Genomic DNA, 25,050 nt, shown 5'->3' with positions numbered 1-25,050 from the left:
ATGCAAACTTTCACGCAATGAAAGAAAAAAACAACAAAGCCCAAACAACCCAACATTCCCACTAGGATGCTGTCACAGCAGATGAATCAAACCGCCTGCTGTAACCCAAGAGCAGGGCTTGGCTCCTCTGATCACGAGCTGCCCAGTTCTGGTAGGGTCGCTGTGTCCTGCTCACCCCTAAAGACAGGGATGTGACCTCTGGAAAAGCAGCTCTCAAACTCCATCTGGTCAGCTGCCACCTAAAGCTTGTTTTTCTAGAAGAAAACTCTCCCAGATGGAATTTACTTTCCTGAATCCTCAAGTGAAGTTCAAGGTTGAGCAGAGAGAGCCTTGCTAAGTTCAGATCCTTATAGAGAGAAGATGCTGATAAAGACAAGTGAAGAGGACTGCCGAGGAGGGAACACAATTTGATTGCACCCTGACTTTCAAGGTCAACAATGGTGCTATAGGTAATGTTGTTTCTAAAAATGAATATTAATGTCTTATGGTTTATGATACTTAATAAAAATGTCACCATTGCACGTGACATTGACTCTTCCAAGCTTCACTTTTTTCCTTTACTAAACTTAAAAAGGCCATTTCTCAGGCCTAGATCACCAGCCTACTGCCCATTAATTCCTCCCAGAAATAATGTACACTTTTCTTCACTTAGTGTCTAGTGCCTGTAATAATTCATTGTCTGTAAGACACTCTGGAGCACTGGCTTAAATCCCCAGAGGCTGTGACTTCTCCCCACTCACTCACAGAAAGAAAAGTTTTGGCCATAAACAAAGGTACTACATGCAAGGATTTCTTTATCATTGATAGTGTTCACAGAATTTCACATTCAAACATAACAGAATTTCTAGTAAGGACCATCCAGATCCATCTGCAAACAGAATATGATTTACACAAACAAAACCCAGGCTGGGCCGCCCAGGAAGGCGTGGAGATGGGACAGTGGCTCAGGCGGGACAGTGGCTCAGGCGGCCAACTGCGCTCAGGGGCTGGGTCTTCCGAGCAGAAATGCAAGCACAGCCCAGGTGGTGATGATGCCACAGACTCTGCAAGACAATGACACTGGTCAGCAGGCCCGCGGCGGCCAGGCAGGGTCACGTGTGAAGGGGCAAGCACCGCAGGCCTGCCCGTTCTCCCTGACGCTGTTCCCCCAGATGTCATCTCTTCTATTATTCTCCTGGTGCCACACTGAGTTCCTGCCTCTCAAGGTTAGAGTGGGTCTGGGATGCAGACAAGTCACTTTTCCTGGTGATGTGCCTCAGAGGCTGACAGAGGAGAAAGGGTTGCCAAAGAGCCAAACATTTTCCCTCAACAATGCTGTTGTCTGTAGACATGGCCCCTAACCAGCAAACCAGAATCCTCATGAAGCCCCATTAACGGCAACCCATTCTTTCCAGTTATTCAAAATCTTGGATTCGCACTCAACACTTCTCGGGTCTGTCGCTGACCCCCTCCTCTCGCCACCCCCTACCACCACACCACACTGTGCCTGGCCAACGCACATGCGTCCTGGCTGCTCCCCCCGCCCCATCTCCTCTACGGTCTATCTCAACATGGAAGACAGAGCAATGCTTTGAAAGGAAGTCAGATCACATGCCTCCTCTGCTAAAACCCCAATGGTCTCAAATTTCTTCCAAGAGTGAGGCCCACAGTCCTCTCCCGTGTGGCCCCCCCACTGGGACAAGATCCAGTTCCTTCTCACAGTGGCCCTGCTGCCCCCTCTGCCAGAACACTGTTCCCACATAGCTGTGCCTGGCTCACTCCCTCACCTCCTTCAAGTCTTTAACGAGGTCCCCATCATCTCCTTTAAACTACAACCTCCCCCCAGGCACCTGCCACCCACACCCGACCCCTTCTCTCATTTTTAAATAACACTTGTCACCTAATACATTATACGGTTCACTTGTTTATTATGTTTATTTTATGTTACCTCCCACTGGTGTGGGAGCTCCAAAAGAGCAGAGATTCTTGTTTTATTCACTGATAAATCCCTAGAACCTACAACAGTGCCCAACACAGCAGACGATCCATAAATGTGTTGAATGTTCCTGAACAATACTTAGTTCATCACACTTGTCAACACATGCCAGCTAGTGCACTGTGCTAGAAGCAGACCAAATGGGGAACATAGAACAGGCCTTCAGCCTGGTCACTTACTGGAACAAGCAGTTGACATTTGGGGAATGTCTCCAGTACCGATACACGGAGACCTGCAGGGTCGGGTGGCCCCTGTACTCCTTCAGGACATTCCGCACACTGCCAAGAGAAGTTTGCTTAGGTCAGCCGAGCAGCGGGACCACACCACCTGCTGCAGTCACACGTACAGCAGGTAAAGGCAAAGTGCTGGGGCGACTGTCAGGGGAGGACGAGCCGGAGCCAGAACACTCACTCCTTAAACTTATTGGTCAGCAGAAGGAACTGGCTTCGTGTGAGTCGCCTGACATCAAACTTGCAGAGGTTGTGAAACTCATGGTACACCTGCTGCTCACTGACCCCAGGCCACCTCCTGACACTGAGGATGAGGATGGGGGGCCGGATACCGGGATAATCAGGACCAGGAAAATTCTAGAAAACATGAAGAACAGAAGAGATTTTCCACAATTGTGATTGACATCTTATCCAATTTGCAAATCCTAAAAGAACCTAGGAAAGGCTGTTTGGGGTTGGGAGGGAAGAGAAGCAAAGGAACGAATGAATGAGTCCACGTTAGTTTCGGCAGAAACAAGAAGAAATAAAAAGCTTAGTGGGGGTGTGAATATCCCCTCCTTTAGCTCATCTTGGTTACTATCAGAATCCCTCTAACATACCCCAGAGAACACGAGGCCACTCCCACCCTGCACCTCTGAATAGGGTAAAGGAGCAAAATGAAAATCTACTCACGATTTTAGGGACCCCAGCTCGGATGAGATTCACTTGGTTCACGTAAGGAGCCAGCACATGGAGGTACTGGGAAAAGCAGGGCTCAGGGATGGGGCTGTTGCTACATGCACAGAGAAAACCCCAAAGCATTAAGGCCCACAGAAATTGGTCCCCACGTCCTCGGCCACAGCCAAGGATCTGATGACAGAATAGGGGAAAGACACCGCCTCATTCCCTTCCACCCCTCACAAGCCTTGAGGCTGACGTCAATGCGCTTCCCCCAGCCGGCCAATATCAAAGAGCTCTCTCAATGGCCCAAGCAAAAGCAGAGCTTCCGGATGGTCACCATCTGTCAATGACACTTGGATGAAGATCTCTCTGCTGACAAACATTAGCAATAGGCTTAGAGAATCAGTGAGAGGCCACTGTTCAAAGGAAGCACTATTTTATCATCACTCATTCCACCAGCAGCCCCTCCTCTGTCTAGGGACCACAAACGCACACCTGAGCCCAGGCCCCAGGAAAAGCAGAGGCCACGGGGCCAGGCAGGCCTGGGCAGCTACAGAACTTCTCTAAATCAAGCGGGGGTTTTAGGTCATGAGGATTAAAAGAAATAAAGGACGTGAGATCCAGGGGCCTGGGGCACTGAGGTGCTCTGCTGCTGTTAGTTCCTTCACTGTCCAATGCCCATGTACCTGCCCATGGGCACTTACATTCTGCCAAACCACAGGAAAGGGGAGACAGGCTGGCAGAGTTCTTATTTAAGTTATAAGTCTCACATCAGTGTGACATAAAACATCTGCATTTATAATATCCACTGCTAAAACAGACATAACGGGCAGTATCCGAGTTAACAGATTATAGTCCAAAAGTGTTTCTAAGTCAGTCCCAAAGAACATGTTACACTTCTGATTAGCTCCTTCACCTGGCCTGCTAAATCCTATAGAACAAATGTACACACCAAGGACAGGGCTGTAGAACACATATTTCAAATTCATATCCGGCGCTGTATGCCCAGTGCTGTAGGCATCAAGGGCAATGCTGCCATGGGGAAATGCACTTACAATTCCAATTTGGGGGTTCACAAATCTCTCCCCAGCCTTATTCCAAGACACTGCCCTTCTCCCCAGCCTATGTGAAACCCAGCAATGTGTCATTCATTGACCTGAACACTCTATTCTCCTACTTCATTAGTGTTTACATGGTTACGAGAATACACATAGGTAACAGACCAGCACACGTACCAGGCTGGGCAGTCCTGAAGCAGGCATTAGAACCAAAGCCTAGCCTCACTGCCCGGGGCTCCTGATGATGTGAATTCTCTCAATGCCAAGACAGGGCCACGGGGGCCAGAACCCACACAGGCAGGAGTCGGGCTGTAGGAAAGGGCTGCTCTTATGGAAGAAGGTTGTTGTCTACAACTGCTGCACTCACTGCTGCCCAGTTGGGAACGAGATATCGACACAAATTAACATTCTCCATTCTTCCTTCTTTGGTAGAGCCTAGGGACCAGGCCAGGGAGGGGTCTTGGCTTACAGCAAGGGCTCAAAAAATCCTGACCACTGATTGAATAACAGGATAAAAGGAAAGAACACTTACCTGTGCAACCTCTGCAGGAGCAAGTGTGCCACTTTCAAAAGAACTGGAAAAAAAAAAACAACAACTAGAAATGTAACAGACCTTAAGGCCTTATCAAAATATGCAAACTCATGCTTTGTTTGCATTATGTGCAATCCAACCTAACATAAACAGAGAACCTAGGGTGGCAGGGGCTTGTTACCAATAAAAAGTGAGTCTCCTCTGAAAAGAGCAGCACCTCTTACCTGACCCACAGAGGAAGGCGTCGTACGCTGCTTCGTGGGGGTACTCCATCCCAACTGAAGCATTGTTCCGCAAGGAGGAGAGAGCGCATCGAGCAGCCATTAGAAACACGGCCTGGGCAAGGAAGTCTCTCTCCCCACCCTAGATCAACATCCCCGGCAGCTGTGACACACGCCACCACCAACTGTTGTGTGTGCCCCCTGCCGGCCCCCATACCACCTTCACCTTGGTCCTCGCCATGGTGGAGAAAGCCAAGAGCTTGGAGCTTCCTGGCAGACTAAACACCATATCGAGGGAGAAACAGAGCACCCCCTAGGGCCTCGGCTGCCTTCTGGAATTGCCCGTTTTGAGGGCAGCTATCATATGGAATAGAGCACAGGAAAACCATGGAGGAAAAACCCCATGCAGACCTCCCACATCCCTGCTGTCCAGGGAGACCAGGGTTGAGGAAAAGCCCTAGCGCTTTGCCACCATGCAAGGAGCACGCGCTCAGGGAGCATACCATATTTTTCACATTTCCTTGCGTGAATAATCACTGGTCCAGAATTCTTGGTGGGATTTAAGTCACTATTGGGGAAGAAAAACAGGATAAAGAACAATTTGCTGAAAATAATTCCTTCTTGTTCTCTTCTCAGCTCATTAAGTTAATATAAACAAAGATATGTCTTCAGTATATTTGGTTTTCTTTTAGTGCATGGATCTAGGAGCAGAACAGAAGGTCCTGGTAACTAGGCAATAGGGCACTTCAAAGAACAGCAGGGCAGGAGTCTCCACCAAGACAGAGAAGTCACTGTCTCTGACCTCTGGGGCTAGTGGACCGACTAGCGAGCAGCAAATACAGAGATGATCACACCTACATCCTACAAATGCAATGAGAAAGCTGACAGTAATGGCAAAAAATGTTTGTGCGGGGGTGGGGTGTGAACGGAGATGATGAAGCATGAGGTGCTGGAGGAGACATCAAGTGTCAAGTAACCGATGGCACAAGTGGGAAAGAGCACCTATTAGCACCCAAAGGTCTAGCCAAGGCTGCAGACCACCACACTAGGAACAGCTCCAAGAAATGCCCTCCTTACCTGTTTAGGACTTCGTATACTTCTGAAAGATTTGAAACCCTTGGGAAATTCAGTTCCTAAAATTATGGAAAATAAATCAGAATAATGCATTTGTGCTTTTGTTTACTCTCTGCTTCAGGTGTTACCAAATGTCTATTAAAATGACCTGGAAAATGCTAACTCCTACAACCTCCTCTTTCTCTACAAATGTTATATATCCTTACTCCTTAATTACAAAGTCAGAGTACCTAGTATCCTTGGGTCTCCTAGAAGGAAGCCCAATAACCCAGGCTAGGAAAAAAACTGTACACAAACCCACACAAACCATCTCCCTTAGAAGATTTATTTAAGAGATTCCACAAACATAGGAACCCAAGACACCAGGCCAAGGCCAAGGACACATATGTAGTGTAGATACAGGCATTCTAAGGACTAGAGGGCGTTGGTGCAATGTCAGGAACCTAAGTCCTAAGAGTTCCTCGTAGCTAGACATGCATGAAGTGTATTAATTGTAATAAGAGCTTCTCTGGGCAGAGATGTACCAAGTAACTCACTCCCATGTTGGGGGCCCTTCCTGAACAATTCACTCTAAGTGATCACCCTAAGGCTTTACAACATCGATCTGATTCCCCTTTCTCTGTTACTCAGTTTAATTTCTAAAAAGCATTTAGACCAGGGGGGTCCCTCCCTTCCTTCTCCACATGCAGTGCACAGCCCAACTGCACAGGAGTCACCTGGGGAGCTTTAGAAGTACCACCTGGCCCCACTCTAGACTGGAAGAGAAGCTGACAGTGGGGTCTAGTGTCAGCATTGAACTTCCCAAATGATTCTAAGGTGCTGTGAGGGTTGAGAACTCATGACCTTAGCGCTCGGTAAAAAAGATGTTTCCTCAAGATTTTTCAAGTGGGGACTCCTACCCTGGTGCTCTTTACAAACGTTGCAAATATTTATGAGGTACGTATCAAGCTCTAAGATGAATTGTTCCATTGTCAGATCTAAATAAGTACATAAACTATATGCAAATAAGTCAAAACATGGGAACTTGAAAGAAAAAAAAAATCATATATAAGCTAATGACCCATAGGTGCCAAAATACAAAAGGAAGCTGATCCTCATTCTCAAGATAAAAGGGCTCAAGAAACAATTTTTTAAAAAGAGAGAAAGCTAAGTGTTACTGGTATGGACAAAGCAGTCATTAACCCAAAGCAATTTCATTCCTTACCTTCCAGATATCCTTTGTCACATTCTTGGTGTCAATGAGAACAGGAAATAGGTTGTGGATATTCTGCTTAAATTGATCGTAGCTTTCTGAGAGAGAGAAAGAGCCAGATAGTCAAAAGTGAGTGAGTTTGTTGGTAGAAATGGGAAGGAACATTCTCTAATCCAGCTTGCCACCAACACTAATAAAGAAAACAAAATAAGAATTGAAAACATCCTTAATCCTAACCACTAAGGATTTCTAATTTCACACCAACCTGCCATCATCACTTTTAATAGTAAAGGCCATTTATGGTTTTCCATTAAATTCAGGATGCTTTCAACTGCCAACGTTAGTTAACATAGTTTGAGAAGTTCTAGCCAATGGAACAAGAGATGGAGAAACAGAGATATTACTAGAAAGACAGATACAAAATCATCATTTGTAAATGAGGGTTCAGAGAAAATCTGAGAAAAATCAACTAAAACTCATTATTAACGAAAGGTAAAGTATCCTGATAAAAGAAAAACATTTTTTAAAAAGAACTAGTAATCGGTGAATTCAAAGTTACAGCTGCATATTAAGAGGTTTATTCAATTCAACACACACACACATACACACACACTAAAAACAAATACACCCTGCAACCCTCTCCCACTACTCTCCCATTTCCTGTTGCCCAAAGGCAACTACTTTCAATCCTTTTCCTCTTGGCATCTCTTCCCAGATCTTGAAGCAACACGTGAATGCTGCAGTTTCAGGCACTTCACCACGGACTTTCCTCCACGGAGGGTAATGACCCTCTCGTTCCACCTCCACCTCACCACACTGCCCACCACAAGCCCCGGGTGCATGGGGGCCTACAGTGCACCCGCACGCCGTTATTGCAGAAGGGCTCTGCAGTGGCTACAGTGACGTCTCCTTTCTGGCACAGATTTGTTCTGCCTTCGATTATTGTTCTGCTGTGTGCTCAGTTTTTTGTGAGTGTGTATTCATTTTACCCCTAGTATCCCCTAAATCTCTCAATGTGCTCAAACTCAAGTGTTTTATCAATTCATTTCTTAGGGAAGTATCTCCTAGAATTTTTTTTCAGCGGTGGGCCAGTATGGGTATCCAAACCCGTGACCTTGGCATTATTAGGCTGTGCTCTCACCAAGCTAACTGGCCAGCACTCCTAGCACTTTCTATCCCATTCAGTCTCGGCTAGTGTTCTCTGTACATACATATATCAATTCATTTAATCTCACAAAAACTCTGATATTGGCACTAGTACCTCATCTTATGGGTAACATAAAGTAACTTGCTGGATGGAGATCACACACATAGCAAGGGGTGTAACAAGAACCCCACCGTGGTCCTGGAGTCCCAGCTTTTAACCACTATGCTGCACTGCCGTATGTCCAACAATAGAATCAACCACAGAAAAGGAGGATACAGACATAAAACAGTATCACAAGACCCTGAAATTACATTTATTAGGGTTTTAATGACAAAATAATGTCTTATGTGAAAAAGAAAACATAAAATTAAATACACAGTGTGATCAAATATGTAAAAACTCAGAAAAAAGAAAAAAGCATTAGGAATATAGCTGAGATTAAAAGTGATTTCTCTCCTTCACACATTTCTGATTGTGCCAAGTTTTACACAAGTATGCACAACTTCGGTAAAGATGGGAGGGGCATCAATTCCAACTTAAGTTTTTCTCCCTTGGGAAAGTCTCCTGGTCTTCCACTCTGGAAAGATGGTAACAGACACAGATCAGAGTATAGGACTCTGCCTGACCTCTCCAGAAACCTGCAAACCCTGGGAAGGAATGTGCATTTTAGGAGCTACCTCACGGACACGATTCTAGACCAATCCCCTGTCAGATGGCAAACCAGGATAAAAGGAAAAAGAATGACAGGTCTGTCCCTACCTGGGAGAGGTCTGAGGAACTTCTCATGGAGATGAAGCAGATCCATCATCATATTATGTCCCACTAAGGGCTACTTGGAGTAAACCAACAAGTGAGAGAAAAGAATTTAAAAAATAAAGGCAGACACCATAGACTAATAGCAGTTTCTTGCAAAGGATGTAGCTTAAGAACCCACTGCAACTGGCCACACAATATTTTCATCCTCTCCCTTTCCACCCCCATGATGGATAAAAAACAAAGAGGAAAAGAAAAAAGCAAGCGGGAGGCACTTAAGGCAGAGTCCACATTGGGAGAGTAAATTGTGAAGCAGATATATTCAGTTCCAGGTAAGTTAGCATTGAAATCCCTGTGTTACTGAAAGGAGCAAAGAAATTGTAGTATTTCATATGGACAGTCTTTCCCCAAACTAACCTATCATGATTTGGTGAAAGCAAGGTTAGATCCAGGAAGCCAGCTATCATGAGAAGGAATCACTTATCTTAAGGAATCTTATTTTATTGTGGAAGGATCCTTCAGTATCTATGGCCAGAAATACAAATGATTGCTAAAAGCCAAGAAAAGAGATATTTTTTCATACCTTCTGGGCTTTCACGAGCATCTGGAAAAAGACAGAAAAACCCTTCGCGGAGAGAAGAATCTTCTCCTTCCAACGGCTCTCTGGATCACAAGAGGTGTTCTGCAGATACCAGCGGTACTGTGTGCTAACCTTCCTCACTATCACCTGAAATGAAGAGCAGAGACAGCTTCCCTGAATCCTGGGTTACTGGGAACAAGGCGTACAAAAATGGCTCTTCATCTCAAAATGAAAGGAAAGGAGAAGAAAAAAAAGAGCAAGAGAGAGAGGCCTGTTTCAGAGGCCAGATTTGGCCCACTAAGATGGAGCCACTAAGGATGCCCATCTCCCAGGAGAGAACTCACCCCTTCATCTTGCAGCACTGTCCAGATGTTGGGGAGGGCCTGCCTTAGCACCAACTGGACCTCAAAGGCCCGGAACCCTGTGGCAAGGAAACACAAAGTGCATACAGAACCTGGAACAGCATAGCACCTATCTCCCCCTCGGGCGAGAGGAAGAGATGCTGAGACAGGTGCCTATGCTTGTGAGCCACATGGCAGGGCGTGATTCTCAAGGCCACTCAAACAGGTGATGCTAAAGAGTTGTTTGTATGGTTAGAGCTACTACTATTAACCGTGTTGAAAATTAAAACTCTAAATGTTAAAAAAAAAGTTCTTTTAAAGTAACAAAAAACTCATTATACATTACAAAAATGACATTTATGAAATACAACTATTTTCCAAAGTGAAAAAACCTTAGTGAGAACAGTGACATTGTTTTACATTTTTGCAAATCTCTTTAACATCTGGCTGGAATCTCATATCTGCTACTGCGCTCGCTCTGTTGCAATATGTTGTGGTCAATGAAGCATATGAAGAAAATGCAGCCTCAAACAGATACATAGATGGAAAAGGGAAAAAATCACTAGCCTTATCAAATGACTTTGGATATTCTTCATTAATACTACACCAAAATCCAACAAGTGGTAATTTACTAAAGATTAGCTGTAATGTGGCATCTGAAACCATTCTTAATGAATTTCCTAGTACTGTTACATTAAAATCCACTAGACTATCTTGCACTTGAATGGATCTGTCACCCATGATTTTGTAACATCATGCATGGGTTATTTGGAAAACACTCGTTTGCAGAGTTATACAGATCTTCCAAAAGTTCACATTTCATTACACAATTCCAACAAAAGACATTTGTAAACATGACCACTTGTCATCAGGAAGGTCTCAATACTGGGAAGCTATCAAGCTTATGGCGGCAGATGCAAATTCTTCGAAATTCCAGTTTTTGATTGAAAGCTTGAGTTTTATCACTAGCAAATACTGTGAGTTATTTTCTTTAAAGTGACAGGCTTACTTCTTTCACCTGAGAAAATAATTGCAAAATACCCAAGTCTAAATAACCACAGTCAGTTATTTTTAGTAAAAATGATAATCCATGGGGGAGGGGGGAATACCAGCTAATTCACCTCTTAACTAAAAAAACTGCATAAGCGCCTTTCCTTGATACAACCACTGTACTTTGGTATGCAGCAGCAATGTTTTATACACTTATTTTTTGCATACTTATATTGCCATATAGGAAGGGTCTTAAAAAAATTCACAGAAAAATTTGTATTGTCTTTCAATTCCATTTTCCATGAACTTTTTGAAGTACTCTCGTATAATAACAATCAAAGGTTGAGATTTAATAAAACCAAGAACATTACTTCTTTACTAAGGGGGTTCTTAAGTAAAATCACCTTTTTTTGTTTTTTTTTTTTTAACTGAGCGTAAGTGGTAACAAAGAATACATCTACCACCAGTACGGTTTGATGCTTCTGCCTTAATCTGTGCCAAGGTGCCAGCAGGTTTGCCCACCACGGCTTTGGCACCAGTGCAATGGTGCAATGATAATGGCAAGTGATAGCTGAGTGTTACTCTGAAAATAGTTTTGATCTCATGGACCCCTTAGAAAGAGTCTGAGACTCCCGAGGTCCCACAGACCAGGCTCTGAAAACTGTTGTGTTAGGACGTGTTCACTGTGGTTCCACACTGCACTGTGGGAAAAAAATGCAGATTAACGAAAGTCAATACAGTAAGAGCACATAGGGCACTTGGGATTGGGATAAAAAGGATGGCTCATGAATGGAGGTTGACTTCTGCTGTAGACTGAATGTCTCCCCAAAACTCAGTGACGATTGATCCCCATTGTAACAGTGCTAAAAGGGTAGCAAATCCAATTATGGTGGATTTGAAAGGTGGGGCCTTTAAGAGGTGATTAAATTGTGAGGACAGTGCCCTTATGAATAGATTCACATGGAGTAGTGAACGTGGTTCTAATGGCTTTGTAAGGAGAGCAACTGAGGTTAGCTCTCTCTTGCTCATGTCATTTTCTTGTCATGTGATACCCTGCCTCACCATGGGACCCTGTAGAGAGTTCCTACCCAGAAAAAGGTCCTTATGAGATGCGCCCCCTGGACCACAGACTTCCCAGCCTACAAAACTATAAGAAATAAATTTTGTTCCTTTATAAATTACCCAGTTTCAGGTATTCTGATATAAGTGACAGAAAACAGACTAATACAACTTCCTTATTCTTGAAATTCAAAGTAGGTCAAAAAGCCTTCCACTTTTGAATTCAGGTCAGAGCTTTAGCCACAAGGACTGTGTATTCACTGAGCAAATACATCAGACTCAGTCATGAGGCACTGGGACCAGGATCTGTGGGAAAGAGAGGATATGTCTCTCCCAACTCCTGGTAAATAACAACAACCTGCCCCAATGCTCCCAAGCCAGGAGGAAGCCTCCTGCCTACCAGCGATACCAGGGAGAGTCATCCAGTCGCCTTCTTCGGCCAGGTCCAGCCACTGTGTCACTTCATCAATCACCACCTTGATTTGGTCTTTATCTGGAAAACTGAAAATGAGCACATGAAAGTGGAAATGTTGGAGAAAACCTCATCTTAGGATTCTGGCACGGTTAACACAAGAGGAGTTTGAGGCCTCCAGTTTTAACTTTGCAATCTCATGAAGAAAACAAACCAAAAAAAGATGCATTTATTCTCTGAGTCTTTTATGTGATGGGAAGCCAAACACTTGGCCTAAATTCTTCTATAGGTTCACAGGAATAAATTCAATCCCCTTCTGCTTCTCTAGGATATATGGAGGAAAAGGCATTGGGTTCTAGCCAATACTACGCATTACTATCAGGACTGTCTCCTTTATTTAGCTTTCAGAGATGATAAAGCACCATCTGGGGGAAAAAATCACGGAAAGACAGCGACTTTGATAAACACATCTCCTCTATTAGAAATATAAGAACATGATGTTATTTTCAGATAAGGAAAGACCTTTCTCCATCAAAAATAACAGAAGTTTACAAATTCTAATCGTGTCTTTTCTCTACAAAAAGCTGCATTTTTTATATGAAAACCAGCACCAAAAAACAAAAACAAAAACAAAAAAACCCCCAACATTACATATGATAATTATCTGGACCAGATAATCAATCATCATATTTCTGAGTTAAAAGCTGTCTCGTCTAATCCCGTTCCTGATAAAGGCAAAGAATCTAAAGCCCAACAGGCTTAAATGATTTGTTCAAAACCAACAACTAGTTGACAGCATGTCTGATTGGAACTCAGGGTGCCAGCTCCATCTGCCACACAGAGCTGCCACTCTCACCGTGGTGCCTCCTGACCCTTGCTCCACAGCAGGACCAAAGGAAAAAAAGCAGAGATCCTGCCCTTGGGGAGCACAGATGAGTCTCATGCATGCCAGAGCAGGCACAGCCAACCGAGGCTTAGGTCTCAAGTCAGTGGCCACCCAGCAGGACCAGCACAGTCAAGGTTACCTATGTGTTACCCTTGAAAAATCCTTCAGAAGATGATATTAGAGACCAACATAACATCTCACAGCAAGTCCAAAAGGTCATTATCCCCCTGTAGCCCTGGAATGAAATTCCTGCTTCTCTGAGTACCAAATCCGGAGCCCGTTTTTCTTTTCTCATTTTTAAACACTAAAATCATACTCGATGCAGTGAGAGCGTCACATGGAGCTGAAAGTGATGGAGGAGACAGCTGAAGGTCACTTCTCATCTCGGGCACAGGAGGAGAATCACCAGTACCACATGCTGTCTTGTTTGGCTGAGCCCAGGAAGCTGAAGCCATCCCAGCTAACTGTGAATGGTGCGAGGGCACCACACTCCTGCAGACAGCACACCCACCCCCAGGCAATGCAAAAAAACAGCCACAGAGAAACCAAAAAGCCCTTGGAGAAACAGGCTGTACCTGCGAACTCTCCAATTCCCCGTCAGGATATTGCGTTTAATTTTCTTCTCCTGTTCTTCATTCATATATGGGATTCCATTTTTAAGAAACTAAAGACAGGAACAAAACAAGGAGACTAGTCACAGGGATCCTCTGTGCCAGGCAGAGGAGTGAACAAGTAAGAAAGGGGAAATGGAAAGGGACCCACAGGCTAGTAGACTAGATCACTTTCAGGACACTGCCCTTTCCCTCCCTCAACACCATACCTTGTTATAGTTGAAGCCATACTGATTCAAAAACTGGACACTGGAAGCCTGGAAAGAGAATTCTGAATCCAAAATTCCAAATGTTGTAGGAAAGAGAAAGAAGTTACACGAATGGGCTACGTACCTATAGAAAAGAAACATAAGGGAAAAAAGCCAAAACCATTAAAAAAAAACTCTGGCTCATAGAGCAGGCTTCAGGGTGGGCTGTCTCTTCTTTGTGAGAAGTATTTGAATGTCTGCTGTGTTTCAGGTACTATGACTGGCACTGGTGGCCAAAGCGAAAGGCAGAGATCCTGCCCTCAGGGAGAGGGTCCACCGCAGGCCCTCGACAATGCCCCCCGGGGCTGCTACTGAGAGTGCACAGTTTAGCACCCTCACTGCAGGCAGGGGCCATCCCCACAGATCGAGCATCCTTTCTGGCTGTTGGTGCCCATGAGTACCAGGCCGTTTAAACATCACCCTCATTATAACACACACTATTACTCACTGTAATGAAAATGCACAAGAGACCATGGAAACAGGGAAAGGAGCACTTAAGATACAAGGTGGCAGTGGCGGGGGGGGGGGGGCGGGGGCGTGCAGGGACAAGCCCCACAGAAAAGGTACCACTTTGAGAGAAGCCTGAAGGGTAAACTGGAATCTGCAGAGGACAGAGAGGGAGGAAAAGCAGAAGTAGAAAAGAGCAGCAAGTGTCCTGGACAGAAGGGATTCAGACACCCAAGGCAGAATTTGAAGCGGAGCAGCCGTAGAACACAGACGGGCAAGAGCCTTATGTTTTACAAAAGCTTTTTATACATACTTGTTTGACTCTCCTTCAATACAGGAAAACACAGACAATCCTAGAAGAACGATAGAGAAAATGAATACCACACAAAGGTGCCTGAGTCAACCACAATGACAGGACATTTCAGGCAGTACTTTGCATCCACAGATACTGCGAGAACTATAGGACGGGATAAAATCCTTTTTGAAAAGCAAAAAACAGACAGACTGAAAGTGTGGCAACTGTTGAATTGTAATTCGCCTGAAGTTACTGAAATGTAATTGTGAATGCTTCTTCAAACACAGAAGTAAGTATTAAATTGACATTTTCATAGTTTTAAAACCAGAGGAAACACCAAAAACCATAAAGTATAAGATTTATGAATTTAACTACTAGACTGGCCGGTTAGCTCAGTTGGTTAGAGCACAGCCTTATGACACCAAGGTCACAGGTTCGGGTCCCCATACCAGCCAGCTGCCAAAAATAAATAAAAATTTTAAAAACCGAAAACGTATCTTATAAAAATGTCTGTGTTGCTTTAAAAAAAACATATACAAAGTGAAAAAGACTTCAAAGTGGAGGGAGAACAATAGAAACTAAGCTGTTTCCCATACTTCTCAAAGAGGCCTTATAAAATTAACAAAAAACACTGCAACAGAAAAATAGCAAAAAAAAAGGATAGAGCAGAAAACACACACAGTCTCTCTCTCTCTCTCTCTCTCTTCATTCATAGTAAAAGCAGGAGGGAGAAAATCTGGCCCACGGCCTGTTTTTGAAAATAACGTTTTACTGGAACAGAATCATGCTCACTCACATTTATGTATTATCCGTGGCTAATTTCGCATTACAAAGGCAGGACTGAGTAGCTGGAACACAAACTGCATTGCCTGCAAAATCTAAAATATTATCTAACCCTTTACAAAAAAGTTTGTTGATCCCTGTATTAAAAAATTTAAATCTGAATAATGATCAGATCATTTTTCCTCTACCAGGTGGGTAAAATTTTTAAGCCTCATAATGTTAGTCTTAATATTATCAGCATTAGTGAGGGAAACAGGTATATTTGCTGTTGTTCATGTAAGTCACTGAAAACTTTCTGGATGGTTGGTAGGAAAAGAAATAGTTTGGCAATACGAAGGTACTTCAAAAAGTCCATGGAAGAATTGAATTAAAAGATAATGCGAATCCTCCTACAAACTTCTTGAAGACCCCTCATATACTGTACATCAATACTTTAACACACATAGTTTGCAATTCCACTGCTAGACGTATTCCAGATGCATATATTCACAAAAGTCCAGCAATATGTAATTATCAAGACAGTCAGTGCAAACTTGTTTAATTATACACAACGGTAACTGAAGTATGCATTATTAGGAGTCTAAGTCAATACACATTCATAGTTCGGAATATTACACAACTGTTAAAAATGAACAGATCTGTATAGAAAGAACTCCAAACCCCATCCTGGGGGGGGGGGGGGAAGGTGCAGAACAAAATATTTATAGTACTACCTTGTTTGTGTACATTTTCCTTAAAAAAAAAAAAAAACCCCACACACATTTTTACTTGAAAGGTGGAGCAGGTTAATAACAATTGTTCCTTAATGTTGATTTATTTATTTAGGCATGGAAATGATGCTGCTAAATTTTCTGCTTGCTCCAAAGTGTTGGTCCAGTAAGCATAATATGGCTCAAAACAAAACAAGCATACAAAGTGATACCCAGTATCAGTGAAAAATGTCAAAGCTGTTTTTATCAGTAGGAAACACAAAGACAATAAAAATATCTTCTTGAATAACTCATAATGGCTGAATATTAAACTCACCAATCTGACAGACAGTAAATTGCTGAACACTTTGACGGGCCTTTAGATACCACTCCGATGGCAAATCAAAAAGACTGTGAAAAAACAAGGCATCTCATTCCACGGGTAATGAGGTTGGATCAAGGTACTATGGCTTCCAGGGCTAGATCAGCCACTCTCGTCCACAGGCAGCATTTTTTTCCTTGTTACAACAACTGGGGAACACTACTAGCATGGAGTGGACAAAAGCCAGGTCCCCGGACATGTGGGGCCATCCCACACAAAATGTCCTGACCCCCAAATGACATTAGGGTACCTGATAAAGTGCTGGTCTGGTCAGGATCTTATACAGAGGGGACACAGGGGAGTCACCTCTTGCTTGGCTCTGAAACAGCTTTAGCTTTACCTGATCTGCTGGGGCCCAGCCAAGTTAGAACGAAGGCCAGTGAACTCTATATCCAGACCTGCAGGGAGGCAAAAAAGACAGAAGTCCCCAGACACAGACCATCGCCACCAGTCTTTACACCAAATGCTGCAGGTGGCCAATGCATTCGTCCTCACCTTCCTTGTGCTCAAGAAGCCAGGTGAGGTCAAGATGGGGAAATGGAGGGAGCCAAGGCAGAGACCAGCCAAGCCAACCCGGGTGTCCGCGGGCCCAGCGCGGCTCAGGGTGTAATCCTTGCTCAAAGTCCCACTGCCCAAGGGGCCCGACGAGGAAGCCCCTGTCCCGCCCGAGGAGCGCTCTCGGAGCCCCTGCGGTCGGTCGTCCCCGCCGGGCCGTGCCACTTCCCCCCTCCCCCCCGCCCGAGTCCCGCCAGGGCGGAGGGCTCTGGCGACGCGGCCCGGAACCCGTAGCGGCTTACCCACGAAGTCGGCGCCGAGAACGAGCTCTTGCAGCATCGGGAGGCTCTGCTCGAACTCGTCGGCACCCACGTCCATGGCCACGTCGCGACGCCGAGGGCGGCCCGCGCTGCCCACGCGCTTTCCGGCTCGCGCGGTCCTGCCGGTCCGCCCGTCCGCGGGGGCGCTGGCCGCGAGGGTGGAGGTGGCCTGCAATCAAAGCCCGTGTCCCCGGCTCCTCAGCACGTTCTTTGCCGTCCTCAGGGTGAGAAAGCCACTCACGGGGACGCGGGCCGTTAGGCGGCGCAGGATGGGAGAAGGTGCCGCCTGGGAAGGTGAGAGCAGGGCGCTGAGGGCGCCTGAAGGAGCTGCGACGAGCCCGACTGTGGCCCCGCTCCCCCCGGCTCCTAGAGCACCTTTTCCCACTTCCCATCACCCATATCGGCCTGTCCTGTGCGCACCCCGCTCGCCCGCCACCTTTCCCCCACTCTGTCCGCCTCACCACTGCCTTGACACCGCACCTTCATCAAACCTGGCGCACAAAACCTCGGGACTGCTCGTTAAATTGAAGCAATCTCGGTTTGGTTCCCAGAGATTATCTAGCGAACTCACACTCCTTGCAGAAATCCCTCCCTGCAGCACTTACAGGGAACCCTGTTTTTGTTACTGTCAGTTTATGGTCTTCCTTGAAACGTCCTTCCTTGGATTCTAGACTTCTGCTTGAGCAGGCTTCCAGAACAGTGGTTTTCAAAATGAGGTGCTCCAATCAATCTTTAAGGTGAGGCAAGAAAATACTAGAATTATACACTTTAAAAATGACTCTACTGGGTCATGTATTGATCAAAAGGAGACTATTAAGCCACTGGATTCTGAAAGCCTTTCAGAATCAATCATACTTTTAAAAAATGTTGGTGCATACAGATTTATGTTGTTTTTTAAATAAGATACTGAATACTCAGATTGGCAGCAGTAACATATTTCACTTCTAAATAAATGTATAATTGGGGTATACATTTAAAAAAATTGGAAAATAATGCTCTAGAAGACATCTTAACTGCTTACAGGTTCCTCTTCCTCACACTTACCAAATAGCCAGAAAATTAACACCTTACTGTGATTTAGTCAACTGCTTTCAGAGAACTGCCAGGATTCCCATCCCAAGCTCCAATTTTAGATCAACTTGCATGCGTTTCAACCTTCACTCCTCCCTAGTAAGTTTTAACTTCATGGCAAATGCAGCACACATTAACCCTGTGTGCCACCTCATTTCTGGTACTATAAATGTGCTTTTTAATAGACCACTCATGAGTGGATGCTGAAACCACAACCTGGCCATTCCGATGCTGTTTCCACTGCCATTTTCAGTTCCTCGTGGCACTCTTTTCCTCTTTCAAACTTGCTTCTCTGGTATGAATCAAGAACCCAAGTCACGTTAGTATTTGCCCCTTTTACCTTCACGTACTAAGACTCTTTATAAAAAGTTTAGACTGGTATTGACATTTCTTATTTTTTAAAAAACACCCACACCTTGAGCAGCAGACACACAGCCCGAGCAGCAAACAATCATTTATTGAGATCACTATGAGCCAGACATGGTAAAAAGGGCTTTACATAAAGATTATGTAAAAAGGGCTTCACATAAACCTCATATGCGCACTTTTGCCACAGTGAGCTCAAAGGCAGAGAAAATTTTATATAACCAGAAAATAAGATTTCATAATATGCCTTTATTTTGTAACTTATAAACAACTTTTAATTTGTCCTTCAAAAGCTAATTATAATTGGTGACTGCTTTTCTTAGATATTTCTCTCATGTTCAAGAGAGGGGAAGAATTTAGCCCTTGATTTAAAAAAAAACAAACACAAGGGGGGGGGGGGGGAGATGACCTTAACTACAAATAATATTCCACTGTTCATTATTGCTATAAAACTTCCAAGCTGATTGTTCTTCCAGATATTCTCTTTTGATGGCTGACAGTTTTATATTTACAAGTTTGAAACACAATGCTGCTATTTTATTCATAGATTCTCCGAGGTTCCTGTAGAACCACACCACCTTCAGTCATGGCACTCTGTAGTCGTTTCATCTGGTTTTGAAGATCAGAGAAAAAAGAAAAGATTAAGTCAGCACCACAAGTAAGCTGAAAATAAACAGTTTACTTTCCAAGAGACAGAAATAAACAACTGATTTGCCTCTTGCTAACTTCCCAGCCTTCACTGGTTTTTCAGAAAGTGATCTTAATGATGACATAGGTAAGAAAAAGGAAATGTAGAGATGTCAAGGATCGGCAGCATTTAAAAATATTTTATGAACAAGATATCACTATATGAACAGGAAGTATAATGGTTGATATTATGGGCTATAGCATCAGTTACTCTGGGTTTGAAATTGACCACACATGGACTCTGGGCAAGTCAGCCTCAGTTTATTTATGTACAGAATGGGAATACTCATTCCTACTCTAAATATTGCTGTGAGAATGAAATGAAGTAATGCTGTAAGAGTCCTCACCACAGGGTCTGACAAATGGAAAGCACTTGATAAATGGAAACTCTTATTACCATGTAAATATCTAATGCCAAGAATTAACACAATACCTTTTAAAGAATTACATGAAAACAAAAATACCGAATCTGAGGCTGCCTCCCAAGGAGTTGGCTGGTAGACCATGAAGTTGATTCCTGCCTCTAAGCATCGCTCTGCCAGCACTCGTCCTATACTCTCACAAGCCACCACATTTCTGGTACTATAAAGGTGCTTTTTAATAGCCCATTCACGCGTGGATGCTGAAACCACAACCTGGCCATTCCGATGCTCAACAAGCGCTTCTACGTGATGCTGAGTCCTTATAACTCGCAACCTAAATGGATGAGAATAGAATAAAATCATAGAAGAATCTATCCTAAAGTTGAATTACTTCAGGTGAATAAATACCTAAACATTTCTTAAGAATTCAATGTCTGGTTCATTTACTTCAAGATACTTAACCTGGATTTTCCTTGGGAAAGGTGTTTTTCCTCTACCTTTATGAAAATATCCTCAATAATAATATCTCCACTTAACTTCAAGTATCAAGGAAAAATTTCGCATTTATGAAGAGCTGAGTTTTATTTACTTACACATCTACTTCAAAAAGTGATTTGGAAGAGGCAGAGCTAAACTGCTCACTGTATGCTGGGCGAGGATATACTTACTCTATGCTTTTATTTTCCAGCTAACATCAAAATAAATTTAAGATGGAGCAAAGATTTAAATGTAAAAACTGAAATCATTGAGAGTACATAGTAGAAAACATGGCAGAATTTTTTTATAATCTCAAAGTAAGGAAAACATATTTAAATGTGACATCAAACCATGTCATATGACATTTATAAAAGAATAAATGGACAAAACTTTCTGCATGATACAAAAAAAAGAAGGTAAAGGACAGGCAATGAAACAAAAAAATATTTTAAACTCACATTGTTGAAAGGGCTAATTTCCACAATGTGTAAAATGCCTACTATAATCAATAAGAAAAAGACCAATGACTTAAATAGGTAAATTATTTGAACAGACTGTTCACAAAAAAGAAAAATATTCATGACTCTTAAACCCTTGAAAATATGCCCAATCATACTGATAAAATGCATGGACAAAACAATTCACTGCAACATGTTTTGTAATCATAAAAGACAACCATCAGTGGGGAGCCAGTCAACTAAAACAGCCATGCAATGGTAATCTATACAGTTACTAAAAAGAGTAAAGTAGCACTTATGATAATGATAACAATAGCTAACATTTACTGAGCACTTACTATGTGCCCGGCCTGTCATAATTGTTTGTAGGTATAGCTCATGCCTCAAAATAATCCCATAATTATTTCCATTTTTTTTAAGCTGCAGAAACTGAGCAAGTAACTTGAACAAGATTACAACCATAAGTAACGGAGCCACGGTTTAAGTCCTGGTGTCTGGGTACAGAGCCCATGCTCCTAACCACCAGGAAGGATCTCCAAGATTTATTTATTTTTTTTTTCCAAGATGTATTATTAAGTGTGTGCTTGGGACTGGAGGTGGGGGAAGGGTGGAGGAAGATGCAGAAAATTGTTTATAGTGTGTTAAGATTTGTAATTTAAAAAAATACAAGTTTATGCTTATGTGCATAGCCTATCTCTGAAAGGATACACAAGAAACTGTATTTCCTACTGGGTTTTACAACATACGTATCTATTACACTTTAAAAAAGTAAACTCAAGTTAAAGCAAAAACCCAAATTAGAAGATTCTCACTATGGGCTGGCTGCTTAGCTCAGTTGGTTACAGCGAAGCCTTATAAACCAAGGGCACAGGTTCAGATCCCTGTATCAGCCAGCTGCCAAAAAAAATGAAAAGATTCTCACTAGGACTCTTAATGTGAATAGAAAAGCACTAGATTTGGAAATGTGGGTTTAACTCATGGTTTTGCTGGTGGCTCTAGTAAAAATCACAATCTCTTAAACCAGGGGTCAGTGATGTTTTCCATAAAGGGCCAGATAGTAAATATTTCAGGCTTTGTAGGCTAGACAGTCTCTGTCAAAACTGGTCAACTCATTTATTGTAGTGCTAGAATAGCCAGGTGATACATAAACAAATAAGAATGAGCATGCCTATGTTCCAAGAAAACTTTCCCATGTGCCATAGTTTGCTGACTCTTGTCTTCAACCATTTGTTCAAGAAAGGGGTAGAATTCATCTCTAAGGTCATTTCCTACTGTAATATCCCAAAATTTTCTAGTGATAATATTGTGAATAGGGCAGACAGGGAATAAAATTGGAAAATAGGTCTCTGGTTATTTAAGTGACACAAATATTAAATGAAAGTAATAGATTTGGTGTTTCAAAAGATTTTCACTTAAGATCCAGATTATTTCAAAATTGAACTGCCAGCTCCCTTCAACTCTTCCCTGTATAGTCTAAGTAAAAATGTCACAGCAACTGTAACACATTATTATCCGTATTCCACCTTCCACTATGAAACTGTTAAGACTTTTGGTGACAGGGATGACATCTACTTTATCTTTTATCTCCTACATCTATATCTTTTGTCTCCTACATCTAGCACAATGCCCAGAACAAGTGATACGGGCCCAATGTTTGTCGAATAAGTAAATATATCACATTACAATTTATAGCTTGCTCTTATAACTTTACATATCCTTAAGAAATATTCTAGGGGCTGCCGATTAGCTCAGTTGATTAGAGTACAGTGTTATAACACCAAGGACAAGGGTTCAGATCCCTGTATTGGCCAGCTGCCAAAAAAAAAGTTCGGGGAAAATAGAATTATAAGATAATACAAATCTTTCCATGAATGTTAAAAAAAAAAAAAAAAAAATTCTATTTTAACAAATCCTCACCAAGTAGATAAGTGGCAGATAAGCACCTACATGCTGCAACATAGTGATAGTGTCCAGGCTCTGAAGTCAAATAAAACATGTTCAAATCTTAGCCCTGGCACTTACTAATCAGGTCTCCCACTAAGCCTCAATTTCTTTGTTCCTGTAAAATGGGGAAAATTACTGTACCTGCTTCATAATGTAGTTTTAAGGATTAAGTGAAAAATAACTTATAAAACAACTAGTATAGTTCCTAGCAAATAGAATGTGCTCAGTAAATAATCATCTTTATAACAAAACAGTTCATGTCTATAAGAAGACTCCTAACTGGTCTTCTACTGCCCACTTAAAAATTTATTATCCATAAAGCAGCCGGAAGGGTGTTTTCACTCGTGCTCAATCTTTAAGTCCTCTCATAGTTTCCCACTGCGGTGAAAATAAAGTCTAAAGTACTAGTGATCTATTTCCTACGTACCCCTCCATTTTCATCTTAGGTCATTCATCCCTTTGCCCACTGAGCTCCAGGTACACAGACCTTTCAGTTCCTCACACACACCAAGGTCATTTCCACCCTGTTTCCTCAGCTAGGAATGCTCTTTTCTGGGAGATAACTTGGTTTCTTCCTATCTTCCAGATCTCAGTTTTTAAAATGTCATCTCCTCAGTGAGGCCTTAGTAGGCACCCAGTCCCCTCCTCGGACATCATCATCTTTAAATTTTCTCCATGACACCTACTAATTTATTGTTCGATCTACCCTCTCAGCTAACCCCACCTCTACATACCTACCACACGTCAGCCTCCTGAGAAAAGCCCCGGGCAATATCTGAAACGTTCGTTGAATGACTTAGTGAAAACAACCTGTAGGGTGCTGTCCCAAGCAGGCTCAATTACCTGTGCCAGAACTCACGGGAGGGCCACACCGTCCCCCAACCCCGCTCTTTCCTGGCCACAGCTAACAGCTCCAGATTCCGGGGGTTCCGGTTGGTGAACTCTGGGGCAACAGCTTCATTTTCCGCAGGGCCCACTTCAGGTTTCACCGCCGGCGTGGAACCGGTTGAGAGCGCTGCGAACCCACACTCTAAAAAATAGAAAGGACCGCATTTATCTTAAAAAGTAACCACGACCGACAGAACAGGGATGTGCTCTAACCTCTATCCCCAACAATCCCCCCACTCTCCCGGCACTGGAAGAAGGACGGAATGTGTGTCTGGCCACAAGGTGTGTAGGGCCACAGATCCTGGTCCTTACCGTTCTACCACAGTCAGCACAGTGCCCTTAGCGCGTTTACTTTTCGATGAGTACATCGAGGATAAAACAGCACTTGCATGTTCGCCTTCACTGTGCAAGCCTCAGAGAGAAAGCTTAGAGAAGTAGGGCAAGATTAATTACCAGGGCTCCTGCAGACCGACAACAACTCCCAAAATCGCGAACGAAGCGCCATAGCCAAAAAGATCTCGGGCAAAGCCTTGGAAAAGCCTCGCCTCCTTTTCCTCAAGGGTGTCTCAGAGGCTCGCTGGCCGCAGCCATATTGACTCACGGAAAAATCAAAATATCGCGTAGGTCATGTAACCCTCCACTCGAGAGACGCTCTGGACCCCGAACTAACAATCTCCGTGCCGCTGACTGGCCGAGTGGGCAATCTGTTCTCCCCGTCCCACCAATCATCACTTACGTCGAGATGCACGCAGGCCCTAGAACCAACCAACCACCTCGTAGCAACGCACTTGGGGGTGGGGCTGGGTCCCGGTAGTTTCGGGCAACGCTTTTTGCGCGAGTCAGGCACCAGAGGCACGCAGGACTCCATGTTACTATATTTGGTCCTGGAGTTGCAGAGCTTAAACCGATCACTGTCGGGTCACACACACCCTAGTTGGGCACTGAAAGAAAATGGGCCAGAGTAAGATGCACAATATTCTCCTGAAAGACGGCGGATGTCTTCCTCGAGCTAAAAAATTTGCCGTATGGCCCACGGGGGAACCTTGCCCCATCCCCCCACCATACCCTATCCAGGTTCAGGCCCTCAAGTTTGTACTCGTGAGCCCTGGAACAAAGCCCGACCGGTTTGCCTCATGCTAACCGAGCAACGATTTAAGGATAACGAAAAAGAACAAAGCTAAAACCCAGCTTTACCTTGGAGAAGGCCCCGCCCCTCCCCGGCCCTCCTCAACTCCAGACCCCGCCCTTCCCGCTACCTTCCCCAGAAGGCACTAGAATGTCCAAACGCGCATGCGCAGTCTTGCCTAGGAAGCAAGGAACTTTCAGCAAGGGACTTCCTTCCGCGGCCCAAGACCCTGACTTCCGTTCTCCGCTTTCGCGCCCTTCTCATCCACTCTCTGATTGGAAGAAAATGCTG

The 25,050-nt window shown here is 43.7% G+C and overlaps 2 protein-coding genes across 2 annotated transcripts; both read right to left on the bottom strand.

Annotated features, from left to right (window-relative positions):
• Positions 1-942: 942 nt before the first annotated feature.
• Positions 943-17,438, bottom strand: PNLDC1 (PARN like ribonuclease domain containing exonuclease 1). The gene is made up of 19 exons (XM_063097956.1): positions 17,363-17,438; positions 16,906-16,963; positions 16,521-16,594; positions 14,730-14,769; positions 13,931-14,054; positions 13,686-13,774; positions 12,213-12,313; positions 9,767-9,843; positions 9,426-9,569; positions 8,849-8,918; positions 6,955-7,040; positions 5,754-5,809; positions 5,180-5,244; positions 4,680-4,733; positions 4,456-4,498; positions 2,878-2,977; positions 2,387-2,562; positions 2,155-2,253; positions 943-1,043 (listed from the first exon to the last, which is right to left on the bottom strand). Exons 1-19 carry the CDS (start codon positions 17,436-17,438, stop codon positions 980-982), a joined length of 1,596 nt encoding a protein of 531 aa, XP_062954026.1. The 3' UTR covers positions 943-979.
• A 1,441-nt stretch (positions 17,439-18,879) lies between these two features.
• Positions 18,880-24,286, bottom strand: MRPL18 (mitochondrial ribosomal protein L18). The gene is made up of 4 exons (XM_063097794.1): positions 24,087-24,286; positions 23,589-23,775; positions 19,969-20,200; positions 18,880-19,426 (listed from the first exon to the last, which is right to left on the bottom strand). The coding sequence occupies exons 1-4, from the start codon at positions 24,136-24,138 to the stop codon at positions 19,355-19,357; spliced, it is 543 nt and encodes a 180-aa protein (XP_062953864.1). The 5' UTR covers positions 24,139-24,286; the 3' UTR covers positions 18,880-19,354.
• Positions 24,287-25,050: the final 764 nt, after the last annotated feature.

The sequence above is a fragment of the Cynocephalus volans genome, chromosome 5 (genome assembly GCF_027409185.1).
Source record: "Cynocephalus volans isolate mCynVol1 chromosome 5, mCynVol1.pri, whole genome shotgun sequence".
NCBI lineage: Eukaryota > Metazoa > Chordata > Mammalia > Dermoptera > Cynocephalidae > Cynocephalus > Cynocephalus volans.
The sequence above is the reverse complement of the archived record's forward strand: the minus strand, read 5'-3'. Positions and strand labels throughout refer to the sequence as shown.